General features: G+C 36.6%; 1 protein-coding gene across 1 annotated transcript; it reads left to right on the top strand.

Annotated features, from left to right (window-relative positions):
- The first annotated feature begins 715 nt into the window (after positions 1-715).
- LOC132145989 (zinc finger protein 271-like) lies at positions 716-26,004 on the top strand. The gene is made up of 2 exons (XM_059556984.1): positions 716-1,126; positions 22,907-26,004. Exons 1-2 carry the CDS (start codon positions 835-837, stop codon positions 25,495-25,497), a joined length of 2,883 nt encoding a protein of 960 aa, XP_059412967.1. The 5' UTR covers positions 716-834; the 3' UTR covers positions 25,498-26,004.

The raw sequence follows: 26,004 nt of genomic DNA, 5'->3' as shown, positions 1-26,004 counted from the left end.
TATATTTCTTCCCTTTTTCCACATAACACCGTCATCTGCAAATAAAGCAACAGTTATAGATCTATCAACTCTACTAAACACTTCATTTATCATAATTGAAAACAAAACTGGACTAACTATACTCCCTTGAGGAGTTCCATTTTCCACTAAATACTTTGTACTCACTTCTTTACCTACTCTTACTGCGATCCACCTATCAGTTAAAAAGTTCTTGATCCAACTATACATTCTCCCTCTTATTCCCATTTGATAAATCTTAATCATTAGTCCTTGTTTCCACAACATATCGTACGCCTTCTCAACATCAAAAAATACAGATACTATACTTTCTTTATTAATTTGAGCTTTCCTAATTTCATTCTCTAAACATATAGCCGGATCTATTGTGCTTCGTCCCTTTCTAAACCCGCTCTGGTAATCCTTTATCAATTTCTTTGTCTCCAAATAATACTTTAATCTTTCATTTATCATTTTTTCCATAATTTTCCCTACATGTGAAGTTAAAGCAATCGGTCTATAACTTTCTGCCAAAGTCGGTTCGCTCCAGTCCAGCAGGAGGCGCTAAACACATTCGTTTGTTTGACAAACACCATTAAACCTCAGAAGAAGTGTTTCACCCATAGACTGTATTCACCGCGCTCTCTGTTGTTGTTATGTCGGTGTGCTTCTTAAACGTTTAGACATATTTCTTAAAAAAAAAAAATCAGTTCAGTTTTTGAATAAGTTCAGTAAATACCTGTAATATTTATCGTCTTCACATCGTGACTAAGTTCTGAAGCGAACAGGAATATCTGGAGGAGTTTATCATCTGAACTGAGATCTGCTGCTGTGAAGATGGAGTTTGTGAAAGAGGAGAGAGAAGAGAACACGAGTGAACCAGAAACCTTCACAATAAAACAAGAGGAAACAGAAATAAAACACGAGGAACCAGAAACCTGGAGAATAAAACACGAGGAAACAGAAACCTGGAGAATAAAACACGAGGAACCAGAAATAAAACACGAGGAGCCAGAAACATTGAGAATAAAACAAGAGGAACCAGAAACTTTGAGAATAAAACACGAGGAACCAGAAACTTTGAGAATAAAACACGAGGAACCAGAAATAAAACACGAGGAACAAGGAGGTTGGTGTTTATTCTTCTTTCTTTCATTTTTAATGAATGTTTGTGGTACATTAGGCTTACAAAGCTTTTTTTCTGGGTATTTTTGAGCCCTTGAGAATTTCTGTGTAGACGTGTGTGTGTGTGTATGTGTGTGTATAAGCATATTAATAACTTGTGATAACACTGTAATCGACACAATCTGTGTAACAATAATATGCTGTGCAGCATGGATGTCCCTTACGAAAAATAACCATGGTTTTATTATAGTAAAACTGTAGTAAACCATGGTTTTTGGCGTGTTGACTACCATTTGTATAACCACAGATTTACTACAAATACCATGGTTAAACCATGGTTAATATAGCAAAACCATGGTTAATTTGTGGTTACCATGGTTTAATCATAGTAACCATGGTTTTTTGGTTTTATTTGTAGTAAAACCATAGTTAATTTTCGTAAGGGGTAGCCTACATGTTTTTGAAAAAACAACGTTTATTTATGGTTAGTGAATTTTTTTTTATGTTACTGATAATACTGATAATAAGGCCATGATACACATACAGAACATTTGTTCACAAAACATAACAATATTCTGATGTCATGATAAGTGTTATTTTGAATAATGTGTATTACCAGAAAGTTGAACAGTATTTTTTCTACTATCAAATGTGCACCAGCTACTGTTTGGTTACCCACATTCTTCAAAAATTAAAATTAGGCCATGTTTTACTCACTGTCAAGAATCCTTTAGGTGTATATGACTGATTTCTTTCAGATTAATCCAACCTGACTTATATAAATAATTATCCTGGCTCTTCCAAGTGTTATAATTGGAGTAGGAGGGTGTTTTTGTTCAATAGTCCAAAAGTAGTCAAATAAAGCATGCGCATCTGTAATAAAAAGTGCCTCACATGGCTCCGAGGGATGAATAAAGGCTTCCTGTAGGGAATCGGTGTGTTGTAAGAAAAGCATCCATATTTTAAATGTTATAAACACTTTTTTTCCTCACTTCTGCTGACTGTCATATATTCAAGCCGTTCTGGGCAGATGACGTAGGACACACATGCACTTGTGATTAGTGACGAACATGGAAGCGTGGATGAGAGACACCAAAACAAATCGCTGGTCACTAACTAGAAGCATTAGCCTAATTAGGAGGATTTCAATCTAAGCCAAGAAGAGACTGGTTTTCCTTTGCTAAAGTAAGGAAACTTTGCTCCTGTAAACAAATTTGTGAGACTCTCATATCTCAGAGGCATGTGCTCGATGCCTACGTCTTACGTCAACCTCCAGAAAGGCTTGCACATATGACCGTAGAGCCGCGTATCCACTGCAGGAACTTTACACATGAACTAGGGACATTGGGCTGGTACTCTGTGTTTCCACTGCAAGAACTAGGAACTAAATAAAGTTCTGGTAAAAAAAAAATGCCCCTCAGAAAGTCTCTGCTGGCGCAGGTAGTACTTTTTCAAAGTTCAGGAACTTTTGGGGGCGGGACTTGAGCGCTAAACATCCTGATTGGTTGAGTTCACACTAGGGCTGTCAAAATTGCTCAAAAATGACGCTCGAATATTCCCTGTAAAAAACACACAAATATTCGAACTATTCGAACATCTGGTAGCGCATGTTGTCAGTGACGCGCATTACGTCAATAACCGGACAAAATAATACAAAGAGACATAACTACTTGTATAGATAGTCTATTTAAGTTTAAACATATATGACAACGTATTACCTACACAAAAACAAGGAAATCAACTAATGGCCAAGACTGCAGACCTCAAGCTCTCTCACCCTCACGTTCTCTGCGCATAATGGTTTAAATGAACAAACAAATTTTTGTGCAATCAATTTAAGGTCGCGACTGTTGTCCCAAATATATCAGGCTTCATTCAGTGATTGAAACAAATATTATTAATATTAATTGAAGTTTTACAGCATATAGAACTGACATTGAATGCTCCGAGCGAGCTGTGCTGTGGTAAACATGGAACCTTTCCTTGACATGAAACGATAAATAATCAAACCTCGGATCCATTGCTTGACAGAACTCCCCGAAGCGTGCCCCATCCACGATACGGATCGGTCTCATGTCCTTAAAAATGAACGAAATTATTTTATTCGTTATGGCCTCATGTCGTGTTGCAGACAAAGAGATTGTGGCGGGCGATGCGAGCTAACGTTAAGTGTTCCATGAAGACGCGTCAACTTTCAGCAGTGATGCTGTGCCAGACAGTGCGACTCCTGTGACCTGTCCCTGAACCCTCAGGCGCGCTAGCGCGCCCACTCGCAAGGCAGACAACCACGCCTCTACTACCGCGGGTGTTTTTTTCCACATTTTTTTTTATTCGAATATTAATTTTCACCTTCGAAATTCGTTTTTTTTAAACCATTCGAATACATATTCGAATTTAGAATATTCGTTGACAGCCCTAGTTCACACACCATTGGTGAAAATGAAAATAAAAAGAATAATTAGCAATTGATATAATATTTCGTTTCATTGTAATGACTGTGTGTGTGTGTGTGTGTGTGTGTGTGTGTGTATATATATATTGGACTAATTAATTATATTTGGAAAATAAAAAAAATTTGTGAAATATAATATGCGTTCAAAAAGGTAGCCCAATAACCCAAACGACGTAACAGGCAACGCCCCTGTTAGGCTACTCAGTCAGGCGCTCGCTCACTCAGTACGCGCTGAAGGCTTGTTGCAAAATGGCCAATGCTTTTAACAGACCAGAAATAGAAGGTCCTCCAATAACCAACAGGTCTGGTGTTTGGGTGCACTTTGGATTCCCTGTAAGCTATAATGGTGATGGCAAGAGAGTGGTGGATAAAAAAAACAACGATAATATCGCATCTAGGGTACACCAGCGGGAATACAAAAAAAAAAAAAAAAAAACACCAGCGGGAATACTTCAAACATGTCAACTCATTTACGCCGACATCACCTTAGTGTGTCAGTATCTGGGAAAAGACGAAAAAAAGGATAAACATACACGCAACAAAACTATCCCCGCAGCATTTAGACAGACATTTCCAACGGATTCAAACAGGGCAAAAGACATCACCACTGCGATTGGTAGGCTACATTTACGTTATAGCCGCGGATATGAGACCTTACTATTTACCATTGATTCTATCATCACCATTATAGCTTACAGGGAATCCAAAGTGCACCCAAACACCAGACCTGTTGGTTATAGGAGGATCTTCTATTTCTGGTCTGTTAAACGCATTAGCCATTTTGCAACGAGCCTTCAGCGCGTACTGAGTGAGCGAGCGCCTTACTCTGTAGTGGAAAACGTAGGTTTTAAGAAAATGCTTAAGGTAATTGAGCCCCGTTACAATATTCCTTCACGAGCCCATTTCAGACAGACCGTAATTCCTGCTTTGTTCCAAAAAACATAAGCCCTATAGAGAACCAATTGAGTAAAAACACACTCAATATAAAGAGTTATAGAGTTCCATATAAAAAGTTACATCTTTGTATTTGTTCATAACTAATATAACATTTTCATTTTTTTTTATAAGGAGCTGTTTTTGTTTTATACAGTATGCTGCTAAGAAAACACCATAAAAGATGGGTAAAGAATAGCTCCATCATTGTTCAATGTAAAAAAAAAAAAAACATTGTTAAATAAAACATTTTTTAAAAATCAAGGAAATTTATCTGCCAATTTTTTCTTTTTGCTGTATCTAAAACGTACCGAACCGTGACACTAGTGTATTGTATCGAACTGAACCGTGAATTTTGTGAACCGTTACACCCCTAATATATATGTGTGTGTGTGTGTGTGTGTGTGTATATATATGTATGTATATATATATATATATATATATATATATATATATATATATTTATATATATGTGTATATGTATATATATATATTTATATATATGAGTATATATTTATATATATGTGTATATATATATATATATATATATATATATATGTGTGTGTGTGTGTGTGTGTGTGTGTGTGTATATATATATTCAGGTGAGAATGTAGTTTTATTAAACTCAAATCTGTGGTTTATTTATAAAGACAGCGCCTATTTAAAAATGTGTTTCGGAGACAGTCAGCTTTTGCCACTGACTCTGATGTCTCTTTAGTGGTTAAACATAAAATAAATAACAAATAAAATTTTGGGTAAATCTAACAGGTAATCTTTGGTCTTTATTCAATTTATCTATATGTTAAAATGAAAATAAAAAGCAATTGATATAATATGTTAAAATGGCTGTATATATATATATATATATATATATATATATATATATATATATATATATATATATATATATATATATTAGAGCCCGACCGATATGGATTTTTTGGGGCCGATGTCGATATTAACTCGAAAAGAGCCGATTTATAAGCCGATATTTTGATTTTAAAAATAAACTGGATATTAGACCCATTTCCTATAAACTGCACTTACACAACATTCAATAGCAAAATATCTGCCTGTTCTATGCATGTGGGCTGTATAAACCATTTTCCAGAAGGGATTTAGGTTAAAAAAAAAGCCTTAGATTACAGTCTCAATGACTAAACAATTGCACATCAAAAGTATATATTTTTTTAATGATCAAAAAACAGTCTGGTTTTAAACATTTAACACTTTTACTTTCTTCCAGTTGAAGCTGGTTTTAACAGTCTGTGTATGTACTGTAAATAAATTATACTACTAAAGTTAAAGTATTTGCAGAAGTAGTCCTACACTTTGCTGCTACAGCATTCACCTTTTTCAGCCATCTGTTGGCAGAAAGAGAGACAGAGAAAGAATAAGCATGTGTATTAATAATATCACCATGTATCATTACTCATGTCATCATTAGAATTATAATAATAATAAACAGGGATCTCCTACATAGGCAAAAATGAGAAATGTATATATTTTTTTATTTTTCAAGCAATAGGTATTACCTACTTATATTTAACAATTTTATTACAACATTTTCCTGTTATGTCTGTAAAGTTGCTTTGAAACAATATGTAAAAAAGAAAAAAAGCGCTTGTTCAGCTCACATTTATTTACATGTCCCCTCTGGTTTAATCATTTCTGACGCAGCTACTGTAGTTACTGTAACTACACTATATTTGCTCTCACAGACACATTCACAACGGACCCTTCTTCTCTTCTCTTTGTGCAGTCTGAATCAAAACATCGTCATGCGCTGGCGAACGTAAAGTTAGCCTACTGTTACCAGAAGATTACGGAATCAATTCGAAGTTGAATGGTTAACGTTAGTGTCATGAACACACCGCTGTCAATTTTGAGAAGAACCACCTTCAAACAAGTTAATAGCAAGCATTTAAGGGGCCTGCTTAAAAAATGAAGCTATATTAGCGTTAGAGTAACGTAACAGTTGTTGTTTTTTCGAGGCACGCTGTACATAACTTCTAGTCATTGACTACACGCGTCCCCTGCCACAGTTACGCGGTCATTATGTGGGAAACACACTGCAGATATATTTAGAATAAGTTAAACGCTAACGTTATAGTTTGACCTCTTATTAACGTTCGCGCTCTTCCACTGATAAACATGGTATTAGCTTTGTTGCTAATCTAATATAGCAATGCATTAGCGGGTGTAAGTGATGTTACAGAATATTTAGAAGTGATAATGATAGGACCGTTAGCTAGAGCTACCACACTGTTTTTATATACAGTGTATGAACTAAATCTACAATCATTTTACATGACGAACGACAGACTCACCGTCAAAAGAGTACACCTGTGGCTTGGCTGATCGCTTTCTTCTGTAGTGGATTTCTGGCGCTGTTGTCAACTGGGGAGTTGCAGAGCTCCCTCTGGTGGGCAAACTATGCAACACTCATAACATGAGTGAAGCATGAGACTCTGTTTCTCATGTTTCATCGGCCGTTATAAACACCGATGCCGATTTAAATGCAATTAGCTCATATCGGCCGGCCGATATATGGGTCGGGCTCTAATATATATATATATATATATATATATATACACACACACCGTATTTTTCGGACTATAAGTCGCACCTGAGTATAAGTCGCATCAGTCCAAAAATACGTCACGATGAGTTAAAAAACATATATATAAGTCGCACTGGACCATAAGTCGCATTTATTTAGAACCAAGAACCAAGAGAGGGCGATCTGTCTTCAGTGTAGACTACAGGAGCACTGAGCAGCATAGAGCGCCCTCTCGCGGCTGTAGACGGTAATGTTTTCTCTTAGTTCATTTCTCTTGGTTCATGTCAAATTAATTTTGATAAATAAGTCGCACCTGACTATAAGTCGCAGGACCAGCCAAACTATGAAAAAAAGTGTGACTATTGTCCGGAAAATACGGTATATATATATATATATATATATATATATATATATATATATATATATATATATACATTTCCCTAACTAAGTACATTTCTGCAGCTATTATGTTCAAATGAAAACGAAAGGAGGCAGTGGTATTTGATATCGTTTTTCATTTTATTGTAAATATACAGTGAGGGAAGTTGCAGTAGCCAATGCGAGCTGACTGATGTTAAATGAAAGCGGACATCACACTCCCGGGTCAAACATGCAAAGTTTGAACTACCAAGGATGCATGTCCAAAATTGGTGTACTTTGTATTGAGAAACGCCCACAGACCTACGTCACCAGACTATTTTCCTAATTTTCCCGGTACTTTAGACTGCGGTGGAAACGCAGAAAGCAGCAGGTCTGGGGGGAAAATAGTTCCTGGGGAAAAAAAGAGGAATTGTTCTGGGTAATTTCGGTAGAAACGTGGCGAAAGAGGAAGAAAGATAAAAAGCACCAAATGTAACCCCTTACAAATGGGTTCAACAAAATATTTTAGTCTTTATATATACCACTGCTTACTTTTTCAAATATAAAAGAATAGACTGCATCTTAGGCCCTGTCCACACGGAGAGACTGTTCGCTGTATACGCATACATTTTGTATCATATAGGCGTTTCGGCCACATGGATCCGGCATTTTGGGAGAGTGAAACCGATATTTTTAGAAACCAGGTCCCAAAGTGGATAAATTTGAAAATGAAACCTTCATTGTTTTGTGGTTTCGTATGGATACAGATATTTCTTGAGACAAGAAAAAAAAATCTGATTAGGCTCTGATCAGGGATCTGATACACACACACACACACACACACACACACACACTCACTCACTCACTCACTCACTCTCTATCTCATCTAGGTATATTTTGATGTTTGTTTTAAGATTACAGCTGAAAAAGTCTGATTCTTATTTTTAATGGTTTTATTTACATTTATTTTTTTATAAATTGTAAACATTGTGTACCTGTTTGGCTTGATATTTTATATTAATTTATTTTTGTTCTCAGTTGATTAATTTGCAGGAGTTGCAATCTTTTTTTGTAATGTTGTATTAAGAGGACAAAACTAAGGCCAAATGGGCTTTACTATTTAAGTTTGTATTCATATTATAATCACTAAATGGGTAAAAATGGAAAAAAATAGGCTTAGTTTTGGAGCCAAATGTTGGAGTTGGAATCAATACCTCTGTTTATTTTTTTTATCATTTTACAGCCACATCATTTTCGTTATACATTATTTGTTTTGGTTGTTTAAGAACACACAAATCTATCTGATTAAACGATCAATTAAGTGCTAGATTAATCGATTACAAAAAGATCTCACTCCCCCCTAATTGGCATAACAAAATAAAAAAAAATTATATACATTTTTAGATTATATTATATATATATATATATATATATATTTACAAATTTATATAATTTTTTTTATTTTGTTATGCCAATTAGGGGTGGGCGATATGGAAAAAATATATCACGGTTTCTTTTAGAAATATCATGTCATGTTGGTTTTACTATTTTGTAAGTTGTCTGACCATTACAGCCAAACTAGTTTCCCTATTATAAAGACAAAGCCTTTCAAGGTATCAAAAAAGGCATTTTTTTTTGCAAATATTTAGTAATAGAGTGAAGATAAAAACCTTTATCTTATTTTTTTTTAAGAACAAAGATAAAATAATGACAAAGATACACATTACAACTACACATAATATACAAAGAGTAGTGAGTTTTTTTAAATATACAAATAAAACAAACAGTGCTTTATTTTCAGGTACAATAGGTGTATTTAGCAGGAGCATTCAAGAAATTGAATGATCAAATATAAAAATAAAACACTATATGAACTGATTCCTAAAGCAACTGTATTAAATTTCTTCAGTCAAGAGCAGTGAATGTTTATCAACGTTAAATAGTTCACCCAACAATAAATGTCTGTCTGCTGTCTGTCAATTCTGTCATAGTGTTTTGTTTTTATACCACCATTTACTCACTCAAAAGTGTTTTTAAACCTGAATGAGTTTCTTTCTTCTTCTAAACATAAATGCTATTTTGAGGAACGTAGAAAACCAAACAGTTGCTGGTCCACAGTGACTTCCAGAGTATTTTTGCTACTATCAAATTCAGTGTGATTCAAAATATCTTATTTATAAAGAAATTAATACAGGTTTGGGACAACGTGACAGTGAGTTAACAATGACATTGTGGGGTGATCTGTCCCTTTAATGACAGTCGCATGTAGTGTTGTCACGGTACCAAAATTTCAGTATTCAGTACCGATACCAGTGAAAATCCATGGTTCTCGGTACCAATTTCGGTACCAAAGCAAAACACAAAAATATGCTAATTAAAAAAAATAACTTTTTACCACTAAAAATAAAACCAATGCCATTCTTTATACTTATTTACAATTGTGTTTAAAGTTTTTCTACATGTTATATAATTATGAAAAGCAGTAAACAAGTTTCACCCAAATTTAATTTGTCTTTTAATTTATGAAATTTAAACACATTTTATTTTTGGTAAATAAAGGGGATTTGCTATTAAAATTAAAACATGGAAGAAATATTGTGATTTATTTCTTTAAAAAATAAAGTTTTACATTTTTTCAACAGTAGTAGCAGTATCACATACATTTTACTAAATAATAGTAATATTTCTAGCACAATGCAAAAATGAAGTTTTAGGTCTAATGAATGCATATTTGTCATTTTAACTGAACTTAAGACTGGTGGTGATGCTTAAGATATTTTTGGTCATTGAGGGTTTCTGTAAAAAAAATAGTGATAGATCATATTAATTATTATTAAAAGACAATACTACTACTAATTCTACTATCATACTAATGTATATACAATGCACTATGAATTGATGAGCTGCTGGGTTCATGAATATTAATCACGTCTGCGTTCGGTCAAACTGATTTGCTGAAATCAAAACAGGGACGGTACTAAATCAGCGCCAGCCAATGAAATTGCCATTTGCGCATTAGCTCCGCCCACTACCGGAAAAACCGGTATGTCTTCTGCTTGTTCAAAAATGAATATGAATAATTCTAAATGAACTCCCATTATTTTGACAGGAGAAGACAACAATGAATAGTTTACATATAGCGTGTCGATTCAGCGTGGTAAGACTCTCGCTCTCTCTCTCTCTCTTTGCATGTATGAGAAACAGCGCTATCAGTAAAGCGACGGTTAGTCGTGCGCCTTCACAAAGAGTTTACAGAGCATCAAATACAGGTGCGCTGTGCGTCCATTGAGATGAACTGAAAAGTTCAGATCGCTTGATGGAGAGAGAACTCTGAAGCTCAGATGCTGAAATTAATGCAAGCGTCATGCGCTTCAGTCTGTAGTAAACAAACCCGCACGTCTCTGCCATTCATTAATTCACACAGAGACGCGCAGAACACGGATTCATATTTCAAACAACTTTTGCGGCTTAACATTTACAGATACTGGTCCATATGGAGATTTGATTTGATTAATTTATGCTAACTTTGACAAATTCCTTGACTGTCCATATTAAAATGTAAGTTTCATTTTCATGACTGGATTTTGAGATTCCGTCCTCGTTTTCTGCTTCGCGGAAACCATAGCGCTGAACCGGGTTTGAACGGGTCCTCTGTACTACCGGTACTTACAGAAACCTGGTACCGTCACATTTATATTTTTTTAGTACCGACTTGGTACCGAAGTACCGGGTCTTTTGACAACACTAGTCGCATGTTTAATAGGCCTACTGTCCCTTTAAGACCTGCAACCATCTAATATACAGGCACGTATACGTTTTTCTCTAAACTGTTTATTTTCATTTTAGACCTGACCAACTGGGTCTACATGTAAACCTTGTGTGTTTTGACAGTATTAGTGCAAAAGATAAGGCCATCCTTAAAAATATTCTGGTTTGCCGTAACCCGACCGACCCTGTCAATTTAGGACCTACTAAATTTTATATATTTTTTTATTTTAGTCCGACCGACTTGCCGATTGTAAATTTTCATTAAGACCAACCAGTTTTTTTTTTAACTCTTCAAACTACTAATGCAAAAGGAATTAAATAATATTAATTATATTTAAGTATTGTAAATATATACATTTTCGAGGCCTACATACAAACGAAGGCTACCTCCCTAATTAAAAAAAACCTGTGACATCTATAACGGATGTCACACTATGCCTGCGCTTCGTCTCATACTCTCACTCACTGTCAGAGTCAACGGTTCGCGCTTGGTAATGATGGCTGCGGCTGCAGTAAACTAAATGTTCGCTGTCACTGTTCGAAGTCATACGGGTTCGGGCACCATAATACATCTAAAAAATGCATTAAAACAGCTCAACACCGCTTTAATTAGGCACGAAGTTCTGGAAAAACTGTGCCCTATCTTTTCCCATCCCTTCTACGATTGGACCAACCAACACAAGTTTCGAAAAAACGAAAATAGAAAATTGATTTTTAACAACCTTCTCTCGGAGCGCGTCCAGGTTTTTTTTTTTTTTTTGGAAGACGCATCACACAGCAACTGCAGCTTCGGACAAACACGCATAACAGCAAATAAAACTTCTGCACAATGTTTCTCTTTTTACAACAGAAATGTGAATTCTGCCGGTATTCAGACAGTCTCATGCATACAGATACAGATTCGGGCTAGAATCGCCTAGGGCTGTCAAAATAGCTGAAAAACTAAATTCAAATTTTTTACTTAAATATGATCAAAATTCGAATTGTATTCGAATTTAAAATGCATAATAATTTCAGTTAGGGTGAAGAAAAGCTTTTTGCTTCTCTTCTGAGGCCTCAAGATATTAAAATATTACTGCACGTTTATTCAAAGCATTAGAATACATGACTGTGAAAAAACAACATATTGAAAATAATTTTTATGAACAATTATTATTAATTAAGTTGCTTAAAGAACTATAAAAAAAACAGCATCATGTATACATGCATTGTTAAATAAATAAAAAGGGCGGAAAACCAGTCACACAGAATAATTTTTTTTCATTTAAAAACATGAGATGCAGTGGGATGGGGAACAAAAACCCAACGTAAAGTTTCGAGATATTTTTAGAAAATTAAATTAATACATATTAATACACAAATACATTAATTTTACATGTCTTTCTAAACATGCGGCTCTCTTATGCGAGACGCGAGTCCAACGGTGTCCCTCTAGAAAATGAGCGAAATATGCTTCTGTATGAACGGCTTGGTTTCAGTTTTGATTTAAACAAGATCTTCTCCACATTGATGTTCACTTTTTTGTTTTTGAAGTGGCTTCAACTGGATAGGCTAACATAACCTTATAATACAGTGCCACATACATCGTCATCGCATCTCGTGCGCCACTGATAAAGATCAAGTATACTTCGGCCGTCCGCACACTGTCTGCATAATGTCCTTTTTGTCATCCGCGTGCGGGCATTTTTTGAGACCGCGCGGACGGTGCGCGTACACGAGGTGAAAGATGAGACTACAGCTACTGCGTGAAATTTGTGTCTATCAAGAAATTGTGACTGTCAAGTACCGGGGCTCATAAGGCAGCTTCCTTATATTACCTATATTTGATGTTATTTGCCGTATAAAACTTATTTAGACATGCAAAATCGATTTTACAATCGATTCAATGAACACTTGTCACTCAAATCAAACAGGTTTTTTCTCTCACAAAAGTGACAACCCAAGAAAGCAAAGTAAACGGTCTCTCATTTGTAGGTTGCATTGATACCTAGCGTTGGATGCAAGTAAAACAGTATTAACAGTACCTCATTCTTTTTCTTCTCACTTGAAATTCATGCAATAAACATGTTTTTGACAAAGATTTAAATTTGTTTGTGGTCTATATAGCCTGCATCAAAATGAGGTTTGCAATGATGCGCCCGAAGGCACGGGTTGAAGACCCAGTGAGTGACGTCACGATATGTTAATTTGTTTAAATTCATACCGACGTCATCACCATCACCAGAATTTTTCTTTTTCTTTTTACATTGAAACTTGGAAAATGCAAGTTTAAATGCATTTTGAAATGCATTGAAAATGCAAGTTAGCCAAATGCAATAAAACTGGTCTCAAAATATTCCATGGCTTATGCCGACAACATAGATACCAAATATTCCAGAGTAAGCTGAACTTCCTGTCCGCCATTTTGATTTTTGTTGAAAACCTACTTTTTCGAACTCCTCATCAACCGTAGGTCCGATTTTCACCAAAATTGATTCAGATGATCTTCAGACTGTGCTGACAAAATGTTATGGATTTTGTGTCGATAGACGAAACCGTTTATGTGTACCATTGTGACCAATTTGAGGCATGATGCCAAAATGACACTTCAGGCTGCATCTCTGCAATGCTTTGGCATATTGACACCAAACTTTTTGTGCGTTATTGTCATCTCACACAGAACACACAAAATTGATTTGATTACAGCGCCACCTGTTGGTCAAAAGTGATGAACCATTTACTCATTTTACTAGTGGTTGTATTTATGATTTTTCAGCCATTTCAATTACAATCATCCTAAAATTGCTGTTTTTGTTCATTGTTGCATTTCGTGTGATGCTCCACGCCATGCTTAGCTCCTCAACTTTCCGCTGGAGTGCTTGGCCCCGTAATTGCTGCTTGCAGCTATATTTATTCTTCTTCTTCTTCTTCTTCTTCTTCTTCTTCCGCCGCAAGTCTATGGCAGCCCACAGAACCGATTGCGGGAAAGTTGTATAATTTGGCACACTGATAGAGGACAGTCCCAACATTAACTATAGCAAAATTGAAGTCTCTAACTCCTACTCTCTAGCGCCACCACTTGTCCAAACTTTCAATGTTTGTATGCTAATAACTTTTGAACCGTAAGCCAGAAAATGGAAATTCTTTTTTCCTCTGAATCCTTGGCTCATGCCAAGTCGAATGAACCCCAAAAAATTTTCAATTTTATTTTCAATTTTTTGAAAAACATACTTTTTCGAACTCGTCCTAGATGGTTAGTTCGATCTTCACGAAAATTGGCTCAGATCATCTTCAGACCATGCAGGCAAAAAGTTATGGAATTCAAGTTGATTCGTCCAACCGTTGTCGAATGACACGTAAACAAATTTGACGAAAAGCACGCAAAAATGCATGTGAGGCTATATCTCAGCAACGGTTTGGCATATTGAGACCAAACTTGGAGTGTGTTATAACAAGCATGACCTGAGACTACCTGCAGTGTTTCGACACAGCGCCACATAGTGGTCAGGAGATATGAAAAAAAAAAAGTATTTTGGCTTATAACTTCTGAATGGTTTGGCCAAAAATCACACAACTGGTCTCTTTAGATTCGGTGGGTCATGTCGAGTCGAATGATATCCAATTTTCCCGTGTCGGCCATTTTGAATTAAGCTTTAAAATGCTGTATTTTTTGAACGCATTACAGTATCATTACAAAAATAATTACAAAAATGTTCGGCTCCATGCCCTGAAGGTACTCAAAAAGTTTGGTGGCGGTGCCACCTTGTGGTCAAAAGTTATAATAAAATATCTAAAAAATGCTAATAACTTTTGTGTAAATTAGACTATTTAAATGAAAATCATGTCTCTATATTCTCTGGGTCATGCCGAGAGCATCGATACCAATTATGCGAAAATTGGCCATACTTCCTGTCCACCATTTTGATAAATGTTAAAAACCTACTTTTTCGAACTCCTCCTAGGCCGTTAGTCCAATTTTCACCAAATTTGACGTGGATTATCTTCAGACCAAGTTGGCCAAAAGTTATGGATTTCGTGTCGATATACGAAACGGTTCTCATTTAGCGCATCAACGAATTTGCTGGAAGGGTGCCAAAATGCATTTGAGGCTGTATCTCTGCAATGCTTTGACATATTTGCACCAAACTTTGTATCTGTCATTGTCACCTCACACTGACCATGCCACATAAATTTGGTAACAGCGCCACCTATTGGTCAAGAGTAATAAACCATTCATTAACCATGAATAATTACACTTTTAAAAATGCTAATAACTTTTTAATGTTTTAGCCTATTGTAATGAAACTGGTCTCAAAATATTCCCTGGCTTATGCCGACAACATAGATACCACATATGTCAGATTAAGCTGAACTTCCGGTCCGCCATTTTGATTTATGTTGAAAAGCTTCTTTTTCGAACTACTCATCAACGTAGGTCTGATTTTCACCAAATTTGAATCAAATGATCTTCAGACTGCTGAAAAATTGTTATGGATTTCGTGTCGCTAGACAAAACTATTCGTATACCACAGTGACGAATTCGAGCCATGATGCCAAAATGACACTTCACGTTGTATCTTTGCAATGCTTTATTATAATGACACCAAACTTTGTGTGTGTTATTGTCATCTCACACAGAACACACCAAAATTATTTGATTACAGTGCCACCTGTTGGTCAAAAGTGGTAGGCCATTTAATCTTATTACTAGTGGTTGTATTTATGATTTTTCAGCCATTTCAATTACAATCATCCTAAAATTGGTTTAATTGCTCATTGTTGGACTTTGTGTGATGCTCCATGCCATGCTTAGCTCCTAAATTTTCCGCTGCAGTGCTTGGCCCCGTAATTGCTGCTTGCAGCTATATTTATTATTATTATTATTATTGGTATGTGTGATGTCCCACCACTATAAATGCTGAAAAACGTGTAAGCTGATGCCATATGCTCTCCAGTAGTAGCATCATCCTCACCAAGTCCTGCTGCTGACGATGAACCTCTGTCCACAAACCCTGCTGCCTGTGATGACTGCAAATGTAAATGGCTGAAAAATCATAAATACAACCACTAGTAATATGATTAAATGGCTTCTCACTTTTGACTAACAGCTGGCGCTGTAATCAAATCATTTTTGTGTGTTCTGTGTGAGATGACAATAACACAAAGTTTGGTGTCAATATGCTAAAGCATTGCAGAGATACAGCCTGAAGTGTCATTTTGGCATCATGCCTCAAATTCCTCGCTGTGGTATGCGAAAAAGGTTTTTTCTATCGACACAAAATCCATAACATTTTGTCAGCACAGTCTGAAGATCATCTGATTCAAATTTGGTGGAAATTGGACCAATGGTTGATGAGGAGTTCGAAAAAGTAGGTTTTCAACATAAATCAAAATGGCGGACAGGAAGTTCAGCTTACTCTAGCACATTTGGTATGTATGCTTTTGGCATCAGCCACGGAATATTTTGAGACCAGTTTCCTTGCAATAGGCTAATGTAATAAAAAGTTATTAGCATTTTTATAAATGGAATTATTAATAGTTAATGAATGGTTTATTACTCCAACAATAAGTGGCGCTGTTACCAAATTAATGTGGCATGGTCAGTGTGATGTGATAATGGCACATACATAATTTGGTGCAAATATGTCAAATGGATGCAGAGATACAGCATCAGGTGAATTTTGGCATCATTCCATCAAATTTGTTGTTGCGCTAAATGAAAACTCTTTCGTATATCGACACGAAATCCATAACTTTTGGCCAGCACGGTTTGAAGATGATCCCAGTCAAATTTGGTGAAAATCAGTCACTAACGGTCTAGGAGGAGTTTGAAAAAGTAGGTTTTCAACATTAATCAAAACGGCGGACAGGAAGTATGTTTTTTTTTTTTTCTTTTGGCATTATTGGTATCGATGCTCTCAACATGACCCAAAGAATAAAGGGAGACTACTTTCATTTCAATAGTCTAAACTATCCTAAAGTTATTAGCATTTTTTTGATATTTTATTATAACTTTTGACAACAAGGTGGCGCTGCCACCAAACTTTTTGAGTACCATCAGGGCATGGAGCCAAACATTTTGTCATTATTTTCCTAACAATACGATAATGCGTTAAAAAATACAGCATTTTAAAACAATTCAAAATGGTCTATGCCTAAAATGGCTGACATGGGAAAATTGGAAATCGTTCGACTCGACATGATGCACTGAATCTAAAGAGACCACTTTTGTGATTATTGGCCAAACCATTCAGAAGTTAAATGGAAAAATATCAATTTTTAATATCTCCAGACCACTAGGTGGTGCTTTGTCGAAGCACTGCAGGTAATCTCAGGTTGTTATAACACACATCAAGTTTGGTTTCAATATGCCAAACTGTTGTCGAGATATAGCCTCACTTGCATTTCTGCATGTTTTTTGTCAAATTTGTTCACGTGTTTATTCGAGAATGGTTGAACAAATCAACTTGAATTCCATAATTTTTTGCCAGAATGGTCTGAAGATGATCTGAGCCAATTTTCGTGAAAACTAACCAGATTAATTAACCGTCTAGGACGTGTTTGAAAAAGTATGTTTTTCATACAATTGAAAATAGTAAAAAAAGAAGAACCGTCAAAGCCGCCTTCACGAAGAGCCATGACGATTGCCCTCTGTATGATGTGCGCTATACACGGCATATGCTCGAAAGGAAGCAATCTTGATGTAGCGATCATGTTTCTTGCACTGTCCGTACTAACAGTAGTGATTTTGCTCTCTATCTCCCACTCCTTCGCTACTTGTATAAACTGTTCGGCGCAGGCCTCAGCAAAATGCCTTTCTTCACTTTTAAGCACAGTTAATGCAAATTTAATGCATTTTTTAATGCAGTTTTTATCGATGAGATGCGCAGTTGTACCCAAGTAATTATGCTGGCTTACCGATGTCCAGTGGTCCCCAGTCAAAGCAACACTCTTTGATTGTGATAGCAGCTCTACTTTGCATTTCTTTTCGTTAATGTACAGTTCGTTAATCCTAGCTCGAATGATGGGTCGAAAGTGGCAATCCTGATCACTTCTTTCAGGCCCTGGTCAGTTATGATGTTGACTGGACGGCAGTCCTTAGCAATCCACTTTGCTATGGAAGTAGTAAGCCTGGCTGACGTTTGAGTATTCACACGACGTGGTATACACTGATCCAGTGTGGGTTGTTGCACAAGACTCGTCAGATTGCTAGTAACGTTAGAACCTGTTATATGTTTTGCTTTTAAATGATATTTTAAACTCGATGGGCTTCGATGGTAGGCCAGTTTTTCCTTACAGTGTATGCACACAACTTTGCGTTTATCCAGAGTGCCATCCAATTTTCTTTTAAAAGAGAAATGTCCGCCTACCAGAGTTACTCTTTTCGCCATTTTAGATGCTGATTAGACTCCCGCCCTCGCCCAATTTTATCAACTGCGTGACGCAAATTACGTTAATGACGCACGTTTGTGTATTTCTGTTTTTTTTCCCGTTAATTTATTTGCGTTCAATTATTTTAACGCGATAAGAATTTTTTATTAATCCCATGCGTTAACGCGTTAACGTTGACAGCCCTAATATATATATATATATATATATATATATATATATATATATATATATATATATATATATATACACTGCCCCCGTTTTCTTGAGCTGATCTCAAAGATATAATACTTTTTCAATGTACACAAAAGGCCTATTTCCCTCAAATATTGTTCACAAATCTCTCAAAATCTGTGTTTTAGTGAGCCCATCTCCTCTGCCAAGATAATCCATCCACCTCACAGGTGTGTCATATCAAGATGCTGATTAGACAGCATGATTAGTGCACAGACCTTAGGCTGGCCACAGTAAAAGGCCACTCTAAAATGTGCAGTTCTATCACACAGCACAATGCCACAGATGTCGCAAGCTTTAAGGGAGCATGCAATTGGCATGCTGACTACAGGAATGTCCACCAGAGCTGTTGCCCATGAAATGAATGTTAATTTCTCTACTACAACCCGAATTCCGGAAAAGTTGGGACGTTTTTTAAATTTTAATAAAATGAAAACTAAAAGACTTTCAAATCACATGAGCCAATATTTTATTCACAATAGAACATAGATAACATAGCAAATGTTTATACTGCGACAGTTTACAATTTTATGCACAAAATGAGCTCATTTCAATTTTGATTTCTGCTACAGGTCTCAAAATAGTTGGGACGGGGCATGTTTACCATGGTGTAGCATCTCCTTTTCTTTTCAAAACAGTTTGAAGACGTCTGGGCATTGAGGCTATGAGTTGCTGGAGTTTTGCTGTTGGAATTTGGTCCCATTCTTGCCTTATATAGATTTCCAGCTGCTGAAGAGTTCGTGGTCGTCTTTGACGTATTTTTCGTTTAATGATGCGCCAAATGTTCTCTATAGGTGAAAGATCTGGACTGCAGGCAGGCCAGGTTAGCACCCGGACTCTTCTACGACGAAGCCATGCTGTTGTTATAGCTGCAGTATGTGGTTTTGCATTGTCCTGCTGAAATAAACAAGGCCTTCCCTGAAATAGACGTTGTTTGGAGGGAAGCATATGTTGCTCTAAAACCTTTATATACCTTTCAGCATTCACAGAGCCTTCCAAAACATGCAAGCTGCCCATACCGTATGCACTTATGCACCCCCATACCATCAGAGATGCTTGAACTGAACGCTGATAACATGCTGAAGGGTCTCCCTCCTCTTTAGCCCGGAGGACACGGCTTCCGTGATTTCCAACAAGAATGTCAAATTTGGACTCGTCTGACCATAAAACACTATTCCACTTTGAAATAGTCCATTTTAAATGAGCCTTGGCCCACAGGACACGACGGCGCTTCTGGACCATGTTCACATATGGCTTCCTTTTTGCATGATAGAGCTTTAGTTGGCATCTGCTGATGGCACGGCGGATTGTGTTTACCGACAGTGGTTTCTGAAAGTATTCCTGGGCCCATTTAGTAATGTCATTGACACAATCATGCCGATGAGTGATGCAGTGTCGTCTGAGAGCCCGAAGACCACGGGCATCCAATAAAGGTCTCCGGCCTTGTCCCTTACGCACAGAGATTTCTCCAGTTTCTCTGAATCTTTTGATGATGTTATGCACTGTAGATGATGAGATTTGCAAAGCCTTTGCAATTTGACGTTGAGGAACATTGTTTTTAAAGTTTTCCACAATTTTTTTACGCAGTCTTTCACAGATTGGAGAGCCTCTGCCCATCTTTACTTCTGAGAGACTCTGCTTCTCTAAGACAAAGCTTTTATAGCTAATCATGTTACAGACCTGATATCAATTAACTTAATTAACCACTAGATGTTCTCCCAGCTGAACATTAGCCATTTGTTGCCCCCGTGCCAACTTTTTTGAGACCTGTAGCAGGAATTTAATTTTAAATGAGCTAATTAAGTGGATAAAAGTGTAAAATTTCTCAGTTTAAACATTTGCTACGTTATCTATGTTCTATTGTGAATAAAATATTGGCTCATGTGATTTGAAATTCCTTTAGTTTTCATTTTATTAAAATTTAAAAAACGTCCCAACTTTTCCGGAATTCTGGTTGTATAAGCCGTCTCCAAAAGTAGTTTCAGAGAATTGGGCAGTACATACAACCGCAGACCACGTGTAACCACACCAGCCCAGGACCTCCATATCCAGCATCTTCACCTCCAAGATCATCCGAGACCAGCAACCCAGACAGCTGCTGCAACAATCGCGTTGCACAACCAAAGAAATTCTGCACAAACTGTCAGAAACCGTCTCAAGGAAGCTCATCTGCATGCTCGTCGTCCTCATCGGGGTCTCGACCTGACTGCAGTTCATTGTTGTAACCGACTTGAGTGGACAAATGCTCACATTCGATGGCATCTGGCACTTTGGGGAGGTGTTCTCTTCACACATGAATCCAGGTTTTCACTGTACAGGGCAGATGGCAGACAGCGTGTATGACATCATGTGGTTGAGCAGTTTGCTGATGTCAGTGTTGGTGGCGGTGGAGTTATGGTATGGGCAGGCCTATGGTATGGCCAACGAACACAGGTGCATTTTATTGATGGCATATTGAATGCAAAGAGATACCTTGATGATATTCTGGGGCCCATTGTTGTGTCATTCATCTACGACCATCACCTCATGTTGCAGCATGATAATGCACTATATATGTTGCAAGGATCTGAACTCAATTCCTGGAAGCTGAAAACATACTGGCCAGCAAACTGAATAGAGATGTCCCCTATTGAGCATGTTTGGGATGCTCTGAATTGGATGGATCTTTTGGATGGAACTTGTTCAAGTTCCTGACAATATCCAGTAACTTCGCACAGCCATTAAAGAGGAGTGGACCAACATTACACAGGCCACAATTAACATGCTGTCTAATCGGCAGAGGAGAAGTGCTCACTAACGCAGATTAAGACATTTGTGAACAATGTTTAAGTGAAATAGGCCTTTTGTGTACTCAGGAAAAGTGTATGTGTATGTATATATATATATATATATATATGTGTGTGTGTGTGTATATATATTCAATAAAAAAAATGAAATGTTTTGTACGTTTTTAATATATTTTTTTATGTAATAATTTCACAGTTAATCAAATTAATGTAGAAACAACAAATACTTGTTACTTGTAAATACTTGTTTAAATGGCATCTTTTTATAAATGAAGGCCAGTATTACTGATATTAATACAGCTACTGATTTTTTTTTATTTTTTACATTTATTATTAGGCTTCAAAAATATAACAGTTTTTAATTTAAGTAAACTTAAAACAATGCTACATAAACCCATAATAAATGTCATGTTTACTCCTGCCCTTCCTGTCTTAACAGTTAGGAAATATACAGAAATTTAATAAAGTTATCAAAGTTATATGCAGTCTGCACTGCATAAACTATAAATTAAATAGTTAATCCTTATTAAAGCTACAAAAGTTATTTAGTCAAGAGCAGCGAGTCATTTTCTCTGTTCCCTTTGTTCTTTGCATGCATTGTATGTGTGTGTGTGTGTGTGTGTGTGTGTGTGTGTGTGTACGTGTCACATAGGGGCATTCACAGACAGCGCATTCTCTTTTGTCTTGCCGCGCTTGAAATGTTTAAAAGCATTTAAATGAATAAGAGCGTTATCATATAATGTAAAGCTAGCCAACGGATGGCAGAAAATACGGATGCTGCGTTAATTGCATTAAATATTTTGACACGTTAAACCAGACAAAAATTAATCGCATCCGTTAACGTTGACAGCACTAATATATATATATATATATATATGTATATATATATGTATATATGTGTATATATATATATATATATGTATATATATATATATATATATATATATATGTGTGTATATATATATGTATATATGTATGTGTGTGTGTGTGTGTGTGTGTATCATATATAAATGTATACATTTTACTAGGGCTGTGATGGTGGTAAAGTGGTAAAAATCTGCCACCATCACAGCCCTAGTAAAATGTTATATATTTCTTGTTTTATACAGCTTAAAGACCCTGGGGTCAAACTGACTGAAAAGAACAATGATGCTTAAAAATGTTTACCGGGTCTCTATTAAATGAGTAAAATACATTACAGTAACATTACAGTAGACAAGACAGTAAATCTAAAGCAAGAAAAGTAAATTGTGTATTTGCAGATGTTCTCTCAGCTTTTAACAATTTAACAAAAATAAATAATTTTTACTTTTATTTCAGAGTTCATTGAAGAAAAAGAGGAAAATGAAGAATCAAGTGAAGTTGAGGAGAAAAAAAATGTCAAAACTGGTGGAAAACCTTTGAGTTGCTCTCAAACCAAACAAAAAGATTTAAAGAAAAAAAGAGTTAAGAAATCTTTCACCTGCACTCAGTGTGAAAAGAGTTTCACACATAAATCAAATCTTAATCGTCACATGAGAGTTCATACTGGAGAGAAACCATTAACCTGTGACCAACGTGGGAACAGTTTCACACAATCATCAAACCTTAAGGATCACATGAACATCCACACTAGAGAGAAGCAGCACGCATGTGATCAATGTGGTAAAATGTTTTTATGGGCTTCACTTCTGAAAAAACACTTAAAAGTTCATTCAAAGACGAAGCCACATTCATGTCATTTGTGTGGTAAGAGTTATTTGCATCTACAAAGTTTGAAAGAACATCAGAAAATACATACTGGTGTGAGAGAGTACGTGTGCTTTGGGTGTGAAAAGACTTTTAGTTCAGCAAGTAGATTAAAACGGCATGAGAGGATTCACACTGGAGAGAAACCTTATAAGTGTTCACACTGTGACAAGAGTTTCAATGTCTCATCAAGTCTGAAAACACATGAGAGGATTCACACTGGAGAGAAACCTTACAAGTGTTTAATCTGTGACAAGAGATTCAGTCAAACAGGAGATCTAAAAAACCATGAGAGGATTCACACTGGAGAGAGACCTTTTAAGTGTTCACATTGTGACAAGAGATTCACTTGGTCAACACATTTGAAAATACATGAGAGGATCCACACTGGAGAGAAACCTTATAAGTGTTCACACTGTGACAAGAGATTCAGAGTGTCATCAAGTCTGAAAACACATAAGAGGATCCACACTGGAGAGAAACCTTACAAGTGTTCACACTGTGACAAGAGATTCGGTGTGTCATCAAGTCTGAAAACACATGAGAGAATTCACACTGGAGAGAAACCTTACATGTGTTCACACTGTGACAAGAGATTCAGAGATATATCAAGTCTGAAAACACATGAGATGATTCACACTGGAGAGAAACCTTACATGTGTTCACACTGTGACAAGAAATTCAGTCAGACAAGAGATCTGAAAAATCATGAGAGGATCCATACTGGAGAGAAACCTTACAAGTGTTCAGACTGTGACAAGAGATTCAGCCAGTCAAGAGATCTGAAAATACATGAGAGGATTCACACTGGAGAGAAACCTTTTAAGTGTTCACACTGTGAGAAGCGATTCAGTCAGTTAGCAAATCTGAAAACACATGAGAAAATGCACGCTGGAGAGAAACCTTATAAGTGTTTAATCTGTGACAAGAGATTCAGTCAGACAACAATTCTGAAAAACCATGAGAGGATTCACACTGGAGAGAAACCTTTTAAGTGTTCACATTGTGACAAGAGATTCAGTTGGTCAACACATTTGAAAAGACATGAGAGGATCCACACTGGAGAGAAACCTTATAAGTGTTCACACTGTGTCAGGAAATTCAGTCTTTCAGCAAGTCTGAAAATACATGAGGTGATCCATACTGGAGAGAAACCTAATAAGTGTTCACACTGTGACAAGAGATTTAGTGATTTATCACATCTGAAAACACATGAGAAGATTCACACTGGAGAGAAACCTAATAAGTGTTCACACTGTGACAAGAAATTCCGTCGTTCAGTAGATCTGAAAACACATGAGAGGATTCACACTGGAGAGAAACCTTACAAGTGTTCACACTGTGAAAAGAGATTCAGTGTGTCATCAACTCTGAAAAGACATGAGAGGATTCACACTGGAGAGAAACCTTACAAGTGTTCACACTGTGTCAGGAAATTCAGTCTATCAGCAAGTCTGAAAAAACATGAGTGGATTCACACTGGAGATAAACCTTACAAGTGTTCACACTGTGACAAGAGATTCAGTGTGTCATCGAGTCTAAAAATACATAAGAGGATCCACACTGGAGAGAAACCTTATAAGTGTTCACACTGTGACAAGAGATTCAGTGTGTCATCGAGTCTAAAAACACATAAGAGGATCCACACTGGAGAGAAACCTTATAAGTGTTCACACTGTGTCAGGAAATTCAGTCTTTCAGCAAGTTTGAAAAAACATGAGTGGATTCACACTGGAGAGAAACCTTACAAGTGTTCACACTGTGACAAGAGATTCAGTGTGTCATCAATTCTGAAAATACATGAGGTGATTCACACTGGAGAGAAACCTTACAAGTGTTCACACTGTGACAAGAAATTCCGTCGTTCAGTAGATCTGAAAACACATGAGAGGATTCACACTGGAGAAAAACCTTACAAGTGTTCACACTGTGACAAGCGATTCAGTGTGTCATCGACTCTGAAAAGACATGAGAGGATTCACACTGGAGAGAAACCTTACAAGTGTTCACACTGTGTCAGGAAATTCAGTCTATCAGCAAGTCTGAAAAAACATGAGAGGATTCACACTGGAGAGAAACCTTACAAGTGTTCACACTGTGACGAGAAATTCAGTCATCCATCAAATCTGAAAAGACATGAGAGGATTCACACTGGAGAGAAAGTAGATCACCGCAATGTATGAGGGAAGTGTTCCATTAAGTCATCTGTTATACACAGTCATGCAAAATCCAACCACAGTAAGGCCCCGTACACGCGGAGACGCATTTAGTTGTATATGTAAATATTTTGTATGGTATATACGTTTCATCCAGACTGATCCAGCATTCGGGGGAATGAAAACCCTATTAAAAAAAAAAAAAAAAAAAACGGGTCCCAGAGTGGATAAATCTGAAAATGACACCTTTGGGTTTTTGTGTACTGCCAATTCATCTATTTTGTAAAACAATGATGTCATCACCCCACGTCTCGACCATAGTCCGACACTGCTACATCATTTAACACGATTTAACAATGGAGGACTACATGTTTGTGTTCATGCTGCAGAAACTACTGAGCCTGTAAGCTTGACTAAACTTACTAGTAGAGCTGCACGATATTGGAAAAAAAACTCACATCGTGATAATGTTTCTGTGATGTATATTGCGATATGGAAAAAAAATCACTAGATGACTTGAACAGCTCTATTTGG

Source organism: Carassius carassius, chromosome 1, assembly GCF_963082965.1.
Source record: "Carassius carassius chromosome 1, fCarCar2.1, whole genome shotgun sequence".
Classification (NCBI taxonomy): Eukaryota; Metazoa; Chordata; class Actinopteri; order Cypriniformes; family Cyprinidae; genus Carassius; species Carassius carassius.
This window is presented reverse-complemented; position numbering and strand designations above follow the sequence as displayed.

Excerpts from the sequence above, each read along its gene's own strand:
- LOC132145989 (XM_059556984.1), top strand. The coding sequence starts at position 835 with ATGGAGTTTGTGAAAGAGGAGAGAGAAGAGAACACGAGTGAACCAGAA. Across the intron at positions 1,127-22,906 it reads AAAACACGAGGAACAAGGAG|AGTTCATTGAAGAAAAAGAG; the intron begins GTTGGTGTTTAT and ends CTTTTATTTCAG.